The 16,797-nt window shown below is 40.5% G+C and overlaps 1 protein-coding gene across 6 annotated transcripts in view; it reads right to left on the reverse strand.

Annotated features, from left to right (window-relative positions):
• Positions 1-14,003, reverse strand: part of SCAPER (S-phase cyclin A associated protein in the ER) — a 148,061-nt gene extending 134,058 nt beyond the window's left edge. For all 6 annotated transcript variants that reach the window (XM_030496783.1, XM_030496782.1, XM_030496784.1 and 3 more), the window contains exons 1-5: positions 13,942-14,003; positions 11,873-11,948; positions 8,711-8,828; positions 1,689-1,759; positions 133-330 (exon numbers count right to left, since the gene is read on the reverse strand). In XM_030496783.1, the coding sequence (XP_030352643.1) occupies positions 133-330; positions 1,689-1,759; positions 8,711-8,828; positions 11,873-11,948; positions 13,942-13,997 (519 nt within the window). In that variant the 5' untranslated portion in view covers positions 13,998-14,003. The remainder of the gene's footprint in view (positions 1-132; positions 331-1,688; positions 1,760-8,710; positions 8,829-11,872; positions 11,949-13,941) is intronic.
• Positions 14,004-16,797: the final 2,794 nt, after the last annotated feature.

A 16,797-nucleotide genomic window follows, 5' to 3' on the forward strand; every position in this document is an offset into this window, starting at 1 on the left:
ACAAGCCTTTAATAAATACAAATCACAAAGTAACACGTTTCTGAAGCTCTAATTCCTTGTTTGGATTTTTGTAAGTATAAAAACACACTGTAAGAGCCATGTGACACCAGCAAAGAAAAGCTGAAGACTTACCTTGCATTCTACTACACTCTGATCCGATTCACATGTAACATAGATTTCATCAACTGCCCGCCTGAGGTTGTCAAAGAGAAATGCCCAGTATCGAGCTCGCAGATCAACTTTTCGAGGCTGTCTTGTTTTTGTTGGGCTTTTGTCAAAGTTTTTATCTCCAGCTGCTGCTGCTGTTAATTTACAGTCTACGGTAGTGCTCTGCGAAAACAAGAGAAAATGGAAAACAACAAACACAAGTAGGGAAAGGGGTTGGGTTTCTGTGCAACACACGTTTTTTCAACGTACTCAGATTTTTGTCAACCAGAAACTTTTCACTGAAGAAGCCTACATCATTCCACTGACCTGAGGTTTTAAAACACACTTTCTGATCTTAAATATAGGCAGCAGCTATGTAAAACTAGATTTGTTTCTTTGGCATTTATAACCCAACATTCACACTGTACAATAGTACAAGATATTCTGCCTCTCAGCACACTGGAAAGTTACATTTTCTAATTAAATGTTCTGTGTTACTTATTCTGACAAGTATTATGCATCCAGATACGAAAATAACATTTTACTAATAATCACACCAGCAATATTCCATCACAGTTAAATTCTATTACCAAGGTACTACATATGATGATTGTTTTTAATCCCTCATTCTATTATATTAGCACTAACACTGGGGCAATGCTGATGTGGCCAGCCCTTTGCTTGACATGTTGTGGCTGCCTTGCAGAGGAGATGTCAGCAAGTATCAAATGAGTTACAAAAGGAAGCTTTCACACTTTAGACTACTACTTGTACAAAGATTTCCAGTCACCATATTGTTAACATTGAAAGCTCAATTCAACCCAGTGTTAAGTGCTGTGCCAATGAATCAAGTTGCTCCTACCTACAACCAGTCTGAAAGTGCCCTCATGCTGGTTTAACTCATAATTTAACAGCTTTACCTACAACAAATCTGTTTCAATTTTTAGTGTTAATATACAGACTAACTGATCTAGTACTGCTTTGCTGCACAGATGCAGAGGACTGCCAATATGCTAAATGTGATGGGAGCAGAGGGAGAACATCCAACTGTCTTCACGAATGCTGGCACAGACAGGAATCACTATGTGCCTACTTGAAAGTACTGTTATGCCACCTCAATGTTACGTATCTGTTGATGCTGTGCGTCCAGCTTAGCCACTCATACGGGGATACGACTCCTTAACAGAGACAGACTGTCCATCCTCTGCACAAGATATTCCCAAGCATTCTGAAGCACGCCTATTTGGCTGAAAACACCAAATAAGCACTTCGCCCCATGACACTGCCCTTATTGAACTTGAAATTCTCTCCCACAACAGAAAACAGTCGCACTTCCACAGGTTAGGAAGTGCCGTAAGTAAAGGCTAAGGAAGATAAACCAAAATTCTGGCATTTTTTAACTTCTAAATACTTGAATTTGAAATTCGTATGCTTTAAAAACACAATGTATGTGCAGTTTTATGTATTATTTAGCCAACAATGTATCAGTGATATCACAAAACATTTTTACGCAGTAAACCTCACTACAAATGAGCAGATACCTGTTTTGCAGCCTTGTGTGTGCCTTGAGTCACCCTCTTTGTCTTTCCACCAGCTTGCCATTTTGACTTTCCTGTGGGAGAAGCAATTGTTTGGATCAACAACAACGACTGTAATTAGATATTGCATTCTAAACTGCACAGATCTCATCCTGCAATGTACTGATAAGAGCACAATTTATGAGTTAAGAGGTTTGTAAAATTATATATTCCAAATATTTGTCACAGTTCAGAATGGGGAAAATGCCAGAAAACACAGAGAAAATTAACAAAATTACAAAGAAAGGCAAGACTTCATTAAAGAAAGAAAATTTGCCTTTAAGTGCTCAGTGCCTCTGAAAACTGTATCATTACAATCTACATGTCAAATATGACACTAGTTTTCTATACAGACTTAAAAAAAAGCCTGCTCTTGAATGGCTTTGAAAATGGGGAAAACCAGAACTTAGGAACGGATTTAGTTCATCTACATTTAGGTAGCCAAAGAGAGAAAAACATTCACTGAGCATGAGTCAGCCCCCTTAAGATCTGAAATGCCTTCTCAAATGTACCTGTCTCCCTCCACTGCTTATATGGAGTGACTTCAGCATCTGTGCTTCCAAAATCAGTTGAAATTCCCACAGTCATAAAGGATGATGTCAGGTCTCAGTGCTGTCATGGTGGCAATTTCTTAAGTGATTAAGAGTTATCTTTGCATAGATAAATTTGTGTTAGCCTAGACCTACCCGATATGTTTGCATTTAATCTTTGAGATTTGCTCAGGGGTAATTTAAAATATACATATATATTATCTATATAAAAAAAATAAGTTTTTTATTCTAAGTTTCAATCCTCCAACTTAGTATCTAACTTGCACGTGAAAATCACAGGATCCAATTACCAAATATGTAAGCAGGTTAAGGCAAAATACTAACTATGGCAAGAGCTCTCTAGCACAGATTGCATCTAAGTAAAGGTTTCAAGATTATTTAGCTGGATGAAGCCAAGCAAATAAATGCATTAGTTGAATATAGTTCCTTCCTAGACCATGGAGATCATTCTTGAATTTCAGAATTGTCCAGTTGAGTTTTTAACAGTTCTTAGGCCAAATTCCCTAACACAATCCAGCTGTTTTACACTGCGCTGGTTATGTAAAGCAGCTGTAAACCTGTCTTAATCAAGCAGCGGTACAGCTGGTTTGTACAGCTGGTTTGCATCACTGGCTATTCCAGGGAACAAGGCTTTTAATTTGAAAACAAATTCAAAATTATTTGCTTGGTAATTCATTTCTGAAATGCTGCATTAGCCAAAACAACAGGTACAAATTAATATACTGAACTCAATTTAGCAGCATTCAGGGAAAAAAATTGGTTCAGCTACTGCATGTATATAAACTTCCTATTCACTAAAAAGCTTAAGCTATGGATCAGTTCCATGTCAGATTTAGGATAACTGAAAGACTTCAATCACCAAAGTCTCTCTTCTGACATGATTTAGATTCTGCAAAGACAAGATCTGGAGTGCAGCAGCACTCAGAACTCGCACAGTGAAAAGGCTTACATGCAAAGACGGCCATGTTAAAATAAAAAAGGGCAGATGAACACATAGAAAAGTTGCAATCTCTTTAGATTCTACAAAACCCAGGATACTAATGTATCATCTAAGAACTGCAAAATATCTGAACAAGTCCCTTGTGAAGACAAACGAAAGTCTTCAGGCACTTCCTACCTAAGGCAGACATTCAGAGAAAACAAAACTTATGTAGATACCAGGTTTTGCAAACTTGAAAGCAAATAGTGTGTGACAAGGACTCATTTTTTTAGATGTATTGGCCTCAAAGGTTTGTATTTCAGCAGCAGCCAAATTTCCAAGCTTTATTATTCTTTTTCTACTCGTGAGTGCCCCTGGTTATTGGAAGAAATCTTCCTTTGTGCTTTTATCTTTTTATATTCACAAATAGTGACAAGGCAAGAGCACTCCTCAATGGTTATGCGTATGTGCAGTGACTACTGGTAGGTAACTATACAGTACGAGTGCTGCTATGAGATGTGGAAGAGCTCAGTGACAGATGAAGGGCAATACGTGGTAGGAATTTACTGAATTTGAAGGAAAGAACAATAGAGGCAAAGATGATTATCTCATTACCTATTAAGTTGCCAACGTGAAATATATAAAGTAGCAAAGTTTTGCAGCACTCAGGGAGCTACAGTCGTATATTACACTAGAAGTCCATTTCCTCTCTGTCTGGGAATTAAATATGAAGCACACAGGGTTTATGATTTGTGAAGACTTCCTGTCACAAAAAGCTGAGGTGCTAATACATCCAAAAAAAAAAAAAACCAACCCACCCTGATAAACTGTTTTCAAAAGCTATCTTTTATAGTAGCAATCTCAAAAACCACCCCTCTCATCTCTCTCTTCTGGGTAGTTGTACTGGTATGTAAGAACTGCCTTTAAATGTTGTAATTCAGAGGAGCCCCCATTTCTGTTCTCACTGTGGCAGCAATCAACTGCGTTTGTTGTTTCATCGTCAGACCTTCAGCAGGAACGACAACCATTTTCAACTGTATTTCTTTTCTTCTCCTTGAGTGAACCTGAGGACATAACTGGGTAAGCATTCTGTTGTTTTCCTCCAGTTCTTACAGTGTGAGAGATCCACTCTGTCACCTCTCTTCTTCCACGTGATCTATAAAACCTGTAAGACAGTCAGTCTACACTACAGTGCCACTGCTGCCTACAACCCGTCTATACTCCAGAATCCATCTTGCCAGCCCAGCTGGTGCAGTTGTCCATCTTTAGAAATATTTTGACAAAATCAAGGCTTGCATAAGACCTGGCTGCCTGCACCTCATTTAAAGTAAGGCAGAGGCATCTGTCTGGAGGAAGCAACCAGATGAGACTGATTATTTGTGACCCCTTAACTAAGGAAGCATATTGAAATTTCTAATATTATTATAAACTATATCTTTTAAAGGTTTGTACAGAGCTAGTAGATTCTAACTGGCTAATGCAAAAGATACGGAGAAATAAGCGCTTTCGAGCATGGATATAACCAAAATTCTCCATGTTTTTCTGCCTCCTGATTGAATTACAGCAATATGTTTTGCACAAAATTACTTCTGCAAATCACTGTCACTGTCTCACCTGGAATATAATGGCCTATATTCACCTACCAGCACCAGACTAGATCCCCATTCATTTCAGTGAAACTCAAGGTTTGAAACTTAGGAGCTTTAAAGAATACCCTTCCCTTCATGTTGTATCCCACCAGTTACAATCAGATCCGATGTTGCTAGGGCTGACACACCATGTTTTCAGTCATGACAATTGCAGCTTCCTTACGTGGCCAAAGGGAGCCAAGTTTCATGACTTTCATCACCTACTGCAAAAGGTGATGAAAATTACTAAATCATTAACCTAGTGAGTCCATCAGGCTCTTGCTAAAGCAGTGGATTATACTGCAGGTTCCCCAAAGAGTGTCAGATACCCCTCACCAATAAAATATGTTTCCTCACCCTGAAATGCTTAATCTACAAATGAATTCTGTATAGCGAGAGCCCAAATGATTTTAAACAAATAGGGAATAAGAAGGGAATGGTTACAAATACAAGATTGTCCGATTTTTTTACAGATCTCTTAAAGTTCCAAAGGTTCCTTACATTGTATTAACATTTAATGTCAAGCCTCTGCAATGTCTGTGCTTTGCTAGTATTGTATCCTAGGTTTTGTGACAAAATCTGCATGTAGTGCTTATCTGCACGCAGTGCCTCAAATTCCATGCTAGGCATATAAAATAATCACAAAGGAAAAAATTCTGAAACCCTCTATTAGAATGATCACAGCTTTCCAAGGGGGGCAAGACCCAAGTGACTGCACCAAGTGATTGGTGGCCATAGGTTGGAATGCAAATTTAACTCTGGAGACAGAGTATCAGACCAGTGAATTTTTCACAGTTTTAAGACTCGCCTTCTAGGACACAAAGTGAACTGCACTGCTCATTAGTTACCCAACCAAATCTGCTGCATGTTACTGAATTCTGTGGAGGAGGATTTTCATTTCAATAGTTGAAATGTGTTAACAGTTACCACATTTTGGATTTTCTCATGTCATTGATCTGTATTCATAACTAGAATTTCAGATCTGACACAACAAGGGTGCATGATGCTCCAAAATATGTAACAGAAGTGCCACCTATCATTCCAGAAATCTCTCCTTTCTAAGGAAATATTTCTTATTGACAGGAACTATATATATTTCTATTAATTAGACGGGTTTGGCTATAATTATTTTCATTATTGCTCTTTTACCCATATCCTCTATATAAAATACACACAACTTTCAGAGGAACAGTTGAATGGGTAAGAAGAAAATAAGCACACAAAGCACACCATTTTTAAAGGACATAGAAAACCAAAGGATACAAACTGAAAAAAACGATCCATTTGATTTTTAATTTGTCAGCCCTCTATAACACAACCACCAGTAACAGCAAATGTCCATACCCTCACTATTTCTGCAGGGAAAAAAGCAAATCTCCTAATGAAGAACAGCATCTAATACGAAATGTTAATTCACAGCCTGTTACTGCCAAAGCACTGCCTCAGAACATTACGAGCAGAAGAAACTGCCCAAAGACTACATTCTGCTCTGTACAGAAGAGCTGCAGGATGGGCTCCAGGCAACCTGAACCTTTGGCCTGATTTACACAACCTCTCAAGTTGGAACTGTTCTAATTCGTAATATTGCTGTATCATTCCTCAGGGACAAAATCCATACTGAAAGATCAGCATAAAATGAATCAGAGCTCACTGACACCAACATATATACCCTCTATGCCAAGACAAGGGTCAAGAGATAAAGGATTTGGCTCTGCCAGACTTTCATTAGCCACAAGCTCCTTTCCACGGGGAAATTTTCCATCAGGCGATTATCAGTCAATCCTTTGTATTGTGCAAAAACATCAGCCTACAATTTAATGAAGGGATTTTAAAAAGAAAGCACCAGTGATAAAATGTTTAAAAATTGCCACGATACTGCTACAACCAAAAGAAGAAAATGAATATAGCTACTTGGATTTTAGTTATCACATGTAACAGCTACTTAATGAAGGCTAAAAATAAACTTCTACATTCATTTTGTTTTGGAAGAAAATGCTAGCACAAACATTCATCTACAACTCACTCAGTTTTAAGGAAGAAGTCTTACTTGAAAGTTTCTAAAAGAACATGACAGGTGAGGTAGTATTAAAAAATAACAGGACTCTTTAAAGAGAAATTGAATCAATTCACAGGTAGCTAAAAACTGTTAGAAATACACCCCATGTTCCTTTTGCATATACTCCTATTACCTCCTTCCCCAAAAGTGTAATTCAGAACCCGGAAATACTTTGGGCCCCCAATTCTGTTCTGCTTAAATGACACATATCCCTAGTCCAATCGTATCACTGGATCTAACATACTCAGGAACACAGGCAGATGTGAGCCCAGCAAATAGATAAATGCATCTTCTGGAGACAGATGGAAATGAAGCTTCCACAAGAACATTGCCTCTTGAAAAGAACACATATCCATGATACTAAGCTGAGTAGCTGTTGCATATGATCCAGCTGGAAGCAATGCATTCTACGTGGTCACATTATGCTCAAGTCTTAAATTATTTCCATTTTCTCTTCCTCCATGTAGCTAACAAAGATTCAGAGTGCACGTTTTTCTGCTGACCAGTTAGTGGCACTAAAAATGCTGCTACACAAAACGTACTCAGATAGCCAGGACAACGTTGCAGTAAAAGGGTCAGAACCTGAAGCCTAAGTTTGTAAATGTTTAGGATGCTTAGCTGACAAACTAAGTTAACTGTCATTCTGTTGTCACTGTTCAAAAGAGGTACAGCTATGCCTTCTGAACTGAATGCAACTTCCTTAATGAAACCTATACAAATGTCCACGGACAAACATCCACACAGGGTTTCAAGCAACTCACTGTCTTCTGTGACTTTAGACTTCCCAGCTTTAAAAAGAAAAAAATCACAAATACACCTCAATGCATAAAGCAAGCCGAAGCCAGTTTAAACTTTGTGTCAGCTTGCTACAGACATAGGGTTAATTACCTGGTAACTTAGACATTACTTTTTACAGAAATATCTTTTTCACTGGCAGAATCACAGAACAGCTGAGGTTGGAAGGAACCTCTAGAGAGATCAGCTAGTCTGACCTCCCTGCTGAAAGCAGGGTCAGCTAGAGCAGGCTGCCCAGGACTATGTACAGTCAGGCATCTCCAAGGACGAAGACTGCCCCCAGTTTCTCTAGGAAACTTGTTCCAGTGTTCAACCACCTTCACAGCTAAAAAACCAATTTCCTTTCAGACACTCCTGCCTAAGCCTCAAAAGCAGCAGCACCTGCACAGGACACATGAGCTACAAAAATACTTGAGATGAAGTTCTCAAAAGCTGCATTCTGACATCTGGAACAGCTTGAGCAGTATAAAAATCAGTCAATTCCTAGCTCCTGAAGTCATTATACCACAAGAGACTATCACCACAGTAACAAAACTGTTCTGAGGACTTGCATTATGGAAAACTGTCCCCACATATCCCCTTCCCTAAAGATTCTTCACAGATGTTTACCAAAGACTGAAGTGATACCAAAAGAAACTTCTAAACTTGTTTTAGAGTGTAGAGAACAATTTATTGGATTGTTCTAAGCCACCCCTGCATTTCTGAATTCCCAAATTACAAGAGATCAGTTTAAGACAACATTATTATATTGCACAAGTATCTTGATGGTATCAGCAAAAGCAAACAGTCCTAGATGTTCTTTAAAGACAAAATAAAACCAGTTTTTAATCTGTCACTGTGAAAGTTTTATAAAGTGACCTGTCAAGTGCATGGTGGATTTGGAAAAAAGCTTTAAAATTATACTATGTACACTAAATACAACCACTTGGGTTTTTAATAAAGAAATCCTATGTAAGAAACATGTTTCCAGACGAGCAACTCCAGTGGACAAAGGGGTGGAAGTGGAAAAAGCTGGCAGAAGACTGCTGAATACATACCATCATCTTCTTTGCTTTCCAGTGGAACACTCCATGCAATTAGGTTCCTTGCTGTACGTCCCTCTTCTGCCACTATTTTTCTGACTTTGTCATGGCTATTAGAGCGTTGGAAAGAAGCCTGAAAACAAGGAACACAGGGATGAGAAAAATATATATACAAAGTTTTGGTTATTTATGTTACTTTCACCCAATACGTGGTTAAACCATCCAAAGTGGGGTGCGCAGGTACTGAGTACTCCTCAAATATCCAAACCAGGTGCACATACTCATTTTCACGACCATTTTTCTGCACAGCCCTCAGTATGTCTACACCACATATTTTTAACCTTCATTTAACTGATTGTCAATGTTGCTTCACTGGGGGCATCACAGTAGACATCACAAATGTTTTCAATCCTTTGTGTTAATTAGAACTAATTATTCAAGATAAAAGCTGCACGAGAACAAAATACATGTGTTGGCTGACTGGGAGAGCCTGGAGAAAGGCACGAGGTTTATTAAAACCACCTGAAACATGCATAAAAAAACCCACCTCCCTTTCACTGAAAAGACAAGAACCTAAAGAGTACTTTCTGTCTACTAAATTTAGCTGTTACTACGAGAAAGCTGCAGCTGTTCAAAGAGAGAGAGACCCTGAGGATGAGTTTCATTTACCTAATGAACATGCTTCTTTGCACTTGCAAAATACACTATCAAAAGACATTTGAAACCAAATATATTAAGAAATACTTGTATCCACTGGCAGATGTCAATTAGATAACATCTTGCCTCTTTACAGCCTATCAAGTTATTCCTCCGAAAATAACCTGAAACAAAGCCAAACTATATACTGTAATGATAAATTCATGTACCATGATAGCACAAAACTGCTGACCAAGTTCTCTTTAAACACTGACAATCTTAACCACAAAGAAGTTACATAAATCTAAATATTATTTTAGGCACCAGCACACTGATTTTCTACAGCACTAATCAGTAAAAGCCTTTTTCCTCTTTTCATTCCTACCATCATATGGCCCAAGCCTGCAACCACTTTGTTTTATAGCACATCTTTAGATGGAAAATGCAGTAAAAATGAATATAGCAGAGCAGTGGCTTATAATCCATTAAGGTGAGAGAAAATGCAAATGAGAAACTGCTTTTACTTCAGTGCTTATCTAATAGTGTTTAACTTGGGTTTCTCTCCTCCAGATGTCCTCAATTGCATGTTTCAAAGCCACAGTGTGCCATCTAGTGCTCCACAGACCTACCCTGAGATATCACCATGTAACATAAGGAAAACAAAGGAAAAACAGCACTGCTACATAAGTGAACTTTTGGAAAACCTGATGAAATAAATAAAGCAAATTACGTATTTTTTGGCCCAAAGAAACCCAAGCAAGGCACGTAAAAAAACAGGTTTTGTGCTACATTGGTTCTAGTCTATCCTTATTCTCTATAATTAATTGCCTGTTTCAATAGGAATTTTTAGTAAGAGTGACCATTTCTGCTGAATCAAGTTTGGTTTGGGTTTTTAATCACTTGTTGCTTAATGATACACTTTCCATCATCGATCTAAGATTTAAACATCCATGACTGTCACATAACTGTTTAAAATCCCTTTAAACTACAGTATAAACTCCCAATGTAAATACTTGTGGTAGCTTACTTGAGAATACAGTCAAATCATTTTAACTTAATCGCCCCTGAAATGTGTCTCTCTGAAACCAGAAGAAGAAAGTTCAGGCTGCTTTTTGCATCAATTTATTCTCGAATTTTCAAAACAGACCCAGACACCTTAGCTGGAAATAAAGCTGATCTATGGCATCCCCAACTGCTAAAAATGAAATAAGTAAATGAATACATCTTTCCTTATGTATTGCATCTTTTCATTCAAATCCTCCCCCAGCAGCCAGTGTTCACTCAGCACAATCTATGTAATTTTAACTAAGGCTTTCCTACAGCATAAGCCCACGCAGTCTTGCCATACACAGAGGACTTGGAAATCACTCAAGTCTTTTTTCTTTCGTGTTTTTCAAGTTCTTATGTTCCATTGCACCCTTCACTGGCCTTCCTATCTTCCAGGCTTACTGTCCCCACTCCGTTAATCTTTCTTCTCGTGTTTCCCTCGTCTCAGATTTCAAGTTTTCTGAATCTGAGCACTTACAGTTTTCTCTTCCAGATTGTCGCCAACTGATTCCCATCTGTCTTTGAAATACAATGTCCAAAAGCAGATATAAATACTTCAGTGAAGACTTTATCAGAGTGGAACACTGTGGACAGGTTATTCACATCTTAAAGATGATACTCCCATTTAATAATCTCAAAATTATGCATGGGGTGTTTTTTTGCAATATCGTATTACCTGTGCATCACTTATGATACAACCATAACATGTATCATGACATATCACATGTAAGGTAGCACGACTTACACAGTCACAGAACAACAAAGCCTGGAAGGGACCTCCACAGGTCTAGTCCAGTCCTCAAGCCCCCATTCCTCTGGTCAGAGCAGACCCAACTCCTCCTAATGTATAAGCAAAATTTCTCCTGTTGCACATATGACCTTCTACAATCCCAAGGTTCCTTTATGCACAGCTGCTGCCAAGATGCTGTTTTCCACCCTTATTTCTGGAGATCACTACTCCCACATAAATGTAAAACTTTGCATTAGTCCACACCAAACTGACTTTTTAAATTACTTTTTGGTTTTTTACAAGCCAGAAAGACTTGTAAAGTCTTTGTAAGGAAAGCACAAGCATCTCAACATGACATTTACAAGTACTTTGTATCATGAAACTAGAGCCTGAAAGCTCTAGTCTCTGTAACTTAGCAGTCAAAAGAAAACTTCAAACCCTTAAAGGAAGTCTTAACAGGACAGTCAACAATAATGAAGTATACAGCCACAGAGAAGCATAAACTATTGTGCCAAAGACTATAGTGGGTATCAACATAAGTCTTTTCATTTGACAAGAGCAAGCTTTAATACTCTTCCTCGTATGAGTGAAGTGAGACTGATACATAGGGGTTTTGACCACTTCCTCAACCTGAAAACCTCATATTTGCCACTTACCTATCCAAAGAAGTCACCTTCTTCAAAGTGCTCTTGATACAATTATCTGTTAGGCAAAAGGAGTGCCCAGAAATTTGTTTAGCCTTAAACAGCAGATTTTTGTCTTACCATCATGTTATAGCCTTCCTCCACATCAACAGGCTCATTTATTAGATTTTTGGATGACCCCATTGAATTTTCATACCTGTGTCAAAATAAATGCAATTAATTATTTTCACTTAAACCACCCCTAAAATTAAGCTTTTTAGCAGCATTTATGTCATGGAAATCAGATAAACACAGTAAGGTTTTCAGAAGATTATGGTATTTGTAAAGTGTTTTCATGGCTCCTTATTAAAAGTAGCCAAAGGCCCAAGAAGAAAACAGAATGATCCTACAGAAAAATGTAAATGTATATGTAGTAAGATAGTAAACAGTACAAAGAACATTAAAACTTAGAAACAAATCATTGCATGGGCATAGAATAGTGAAAGGCAAGCAGAATAATCTAATCTAGGACCAGGCAAGTTGATTATTAGTTCAAAAAGAAAAATGAATCAGAGACATATTAAGAAATCAGTATTAGATAAGTAGAGCTGAAGCAAAGTAAAATGGAAAACTTCTGTTCTCAATTAAAAAAAAAAAAGATGTGAGGGTTCCTGTAGAAGTTGACTCTCAGAAAGCAAGTACTTTTATCCAGGTTTGAACTACAGAACAACTGCCAGAAATGTAGAAGTGCGTGGCACTAAATATTTATAGGTTTATCAAGAATTTCCAGATGAGAGAGAACAATTCTGAAACAAAATTAAACCCTCGGCTACAAAGTTGAAATAAATTCCAGCCAACTGGTTAGAGTTCAAACACTCCCCTGCAACAGTTCTTACCTTTCTGAAGAATCAGACACTAACCAGAAAATACACTTCTAAGCTATCAGAACTTAAGTAACAGAACAAGATTAACCTCTAACCAGACCCAAAATCATATTTTGTGGGTCTTTATCATTAATGATACTGCTTTAAGTGGGATGTTCACTTGTTCTCGTATTACACCTCACACTCCTCATACATTGCTGATTTTTCTAAAAGTAAATAGCCAAAACCTATACAGTTATCAAACAGGCATTCAGATTTGCACTTGTTCGTATGCTTTAAGACAACCAACTGACCTTGTGAAAACTTAAAAACATTCTGCAACTGGTAGAAGGAAGCCGAGTTTTTTAAAACAAAGACTATTTCAGCATCGCTTCAGACATCAGGATAGGCCCGGCCTGAGAAGCCTTCAAACACTGAGGTATCTTAGAAGACTGTGCTTTTGCTCACTGTACTGACGGGGTTATAATCAAAGTGCAACAAAAGCTCATCAAATCGACATATTTGAGGAAAAAACCCTGAGGGCCCCACTATTTCCCTAATAATTTGAGGGAAAAAACCTGATGGCCCCAGTATTTCCCTGATAATGTGAGGGAAAAAGTCTGATGCCGCAAGTATTTCCCCAGTACTGCAGTGGATTTGGAAATAATCTAGAAATGAGAATCTGCATTTAGCAAAACGTGTAGAGAAAAGAGCCCTTGCCCCGAATGTGCTGCAAAACCTACTGCACTGTCAGCTTTTCTAACCGTGATTTTCAATCTGACAAGGAAAGGAAGACCATCGGTTTAAGATAGGAACATGACTAGTAGTTTCCCAAATGCAAATGCTTTTACACCTCATGGTGGGTTTAAGTTTACTAGGGGGTTTCTCAGAATGCGTGCTCTCCCTTCCATACACACAACTTTAACGCCACACTCCTGGAGGTGGCCTCCAAGTAAAAGCGAAGTGTACAAGGTGCGGACTCTCCTCAGACCGCGCAGCTCCAAGTTTCCTCACAGACCGCGGGCCTGTGCAGCACTGACGGGGGAACACTTATTCGGGCGGGACCAGCCCCTTCGCAGCGAGCCTGAGGCGCCCGGCCAAGATCCCCCACACGGCAAGGCCCAACCCGCGCCCGCCAGTCCCGCTCTCCGCCACCAGCCACCCAGCGGCGGGGCAGGGCCGGGCGGGCAAGCCGAGGGCCCGCAGCCCCCACCCCGGGGTCTCCTTGGGGCGGAGGAGGGGGAGGGCTGGCCCGCCGCCATCTTGTCCCGCCGCCGCGCCCCGCGCCGCCCTGCCCCGCCGCCGCCGCCCCTCCCCCGTGCCGGGGCGCGTGGAGCGGCCACTCACGCTCTCCGCCGCGCCGCGCCGTCCCGCCCGCGCGCGTCCCGCCGCGGTGATGTCATCGCATCCCGCCGCCAGCGGCCGCCCGCCGCCGCGCTCCTGCCAACCCCCCCCGCCGCAGCCCGGCCCCGAGAGCCGCGCATGCGCCGCCCGCACCGGGGAGCGCATCGCCCGCACCTTGCCCGCCTGCAGCGCCGGGCTGGAGCGGACAACGGAGCGGGTACCGGAGGCGCCTACGGCTCCCCAGGCGGTGCCCGCCGCTTGGGGCTGCCCTGGGGACAGCCCTGAGCTGCCGGCACTTCGGGCTGACGGGACCGCTGAGGCGATGGCGGTCAGCACCTCGGCATCCAGCCCTTTCCCCACCAGTGGGGAGATGGGAAAAGGTGGAACATCGGCTGTGTGCGAGCCAGGAAGTTACTGTGTACAATGCTCTGGGTGTCTGTGCAGGCAAATAGCAAAACAGGACCTGATCGTGGGGCTTAACATATTGCGTCCGGCTTGGGCACTGTCCTTGGAGAAAGATTGGTCTCACATGGAGAGAACAGCCCTTTCCATGGGATCGGAGGCCTGAAAAACATGATTTGTGAGGAAATACTGGGCAAGTTAAACCTATTCAGCCAAAGAAAACAAAAAGGGGATGTGGTAGGAGTGTTGAAGCGTGGTTGTGAGGAGAAAGAATAATATGTTTCCCTCACAGTGTTACAGGAATGACGGGAAGAGGTCTGAACTGTAACCAGGACAGTTTAGGTTGCCATCTCTAAAACACTAAAAACACAAAGATTGCAATAGATGGCTTCAGAGATGCTATGTGCTTCAGCTGAAGTCTGCAGTGCAACGTCAGCAGTGCAAACGTCTCAGAAATGACAGGTACTTCACTATGGTTGAGAGCAGAGCAGAGCCAGGTGGCCCCTGGGGGGGCCCATCCAAAGGGGGCCATGCAAAGGGCCCATCCAAACCCCTGGTACTGTCACTTGTTCATTGTTCATGAGGCAGTTGCCTGAGTTTCCACAAGTGCCTCCTTGGTGTGCGGCTGAGCTGAGCACTGCGGTCCTGGGCCTTGCATCAAATCCTGCTGTTCTGGTTTGATACCAAATCAGATACCACATCAGAGAAGTGTCACTTCATAACGTATTTCCTCAGATATTAATAACTGCACTAAATGCAAAGAAGTAGAAAAACAGGTCTGTAATGTCTGCAGAGTCTAAAATACTTCAGGATACTTTGTGCAAGGTGTTATGAAACACTTCATTAGAAGACTCAGAAAGTCGTATTTGGTTACTGCCACTTTGAAACCTAAACACAGGGTATTTGAACCCAATTGTAAGTTTTTTCCCTTACTTAAATCCACATTCCAAAATCCAACAACTTCTAGAATTGAAGAAGGAAGGATAAATCTTTGCATGTAGGTCTTAGATGCACTTAACTGTTATGTATGAGGCTTACAATGTTTACATGTGATAAAAGCAAAATTAGGAGAGTATGTCAAAATAGAAGCCTATCTAAGTAAAACTACTGTAAGTCCATTTATTCTTAAAGTGTATAAATGACATGCATTAAAGAAAATAAAGGGTTATTCAAGTCGGGCAGTGATTTATAAAACTAGTATGTAGAAATGTCAAAAAATTGTAGTAAAGACCAGAAAGATAACTTCACTTGCTAGAAATAAGTGTTAAGAAACTGCTGTTTGTGTTGCTGGACAACTGCTTTCATGCTGACAGTTTCCCGGGAACAGATTTACATTTGCAGATCTCATGGAGAAGAAGTCGTATTGAACATGACCTTCTAACATTGACTCCTTTGTGACTGAAAGAACAGCTCCAAAGAGATGTGTGAAAGGCTGTATGCAATTTGTCATACAGTCTTTGGTGAGGGAAGGGAGGATTTTTCGGGAAAGTCAGGAAGTTCAGCACATAAAGAAGTTTTTATGTAGTATGACTTGTATTCTGATTTAAAAATAGCTTCACTCATACTCTCTTCTTACTTACAAGTTACAATAGTGATGCATTTGCTGTCCACTCAGTTAAAAATACTGAACAAACATGACAGCCTTTGTTTGTTGGGTTTTTTTTTTCCCCTGCATCCATGATCTTGAATTTTACTATATGACTGATTAATTGTGTGCTGGGAAGTGTTTGGATTGTGTTTTGACACAGGCTAACCACCAAGAGAAGAAGATGATTTCCTATGCTTTCTCCTTTGCCGAGCTTCTGATTTTTTTCCTAATGTGCAGGTTATAATGATCTTTTGGTTTTGCTGGATTTATTGTCCCAGTTATTTGTATTTCCTCTTCCTCCTCTCTTCAGTCATCTTGGCATATGAACGTATTGTTAATAAACTTGCTCTCTGCACATCTACATTGAATTTGTCATTTGGAAGCTATTACAGTTGTTTAGGCACTGAAATGTATAATCTGATGCACTTGTCAACCCTTGAGGTATGCAGCAAAGGGGGCTTTCGCGGTGTTGGTAATGCATTAGATAAAGAAGACAAAGCATTTTCAGTGCTATTTCAGGAATGAGTGTCGTGGTTTGAGCCCAGCCGGTAACTCAGAACCACACAGCCGCTCGCTCACTCCCCCCCCCCCCCTTCTTCCTCCCCCCGCTCCCGGAGGGATGGGGAGGAGAATGGGAAGAATGTAACTCCCACGGGTTGAGATAAGAGCAGTCCCGCAACTAAGGTATAACACAAAACCACTACTGCTACCACCAATGATAATAACGATTAGTGAAATAACAAGGGGAGAGGATACAATTGCTCACCACCCGCCGACCGATACCCAGCCCGACCCGAGCAGTGATCTGGGCCTTCCGGGTAACTCCCCCCGGTTTATATACTGGGCATGACGTGCTGTGGTATGGAATA

This window comes from Strigops habroptila, chromosome 9, assembly GCF_004027225.2.
Source record: "Strigops habroptila isolate Jane chromosome 9, bStrHab1.2.pri, whole genome shotgun sequence".
In the NCBI taxonomy this organism is placed as follows: Eukaryota; Metazoa; Chordata; class Aves; order Psittaciformes; family Psittacidae; genus Strigops; species Strigops habroptila.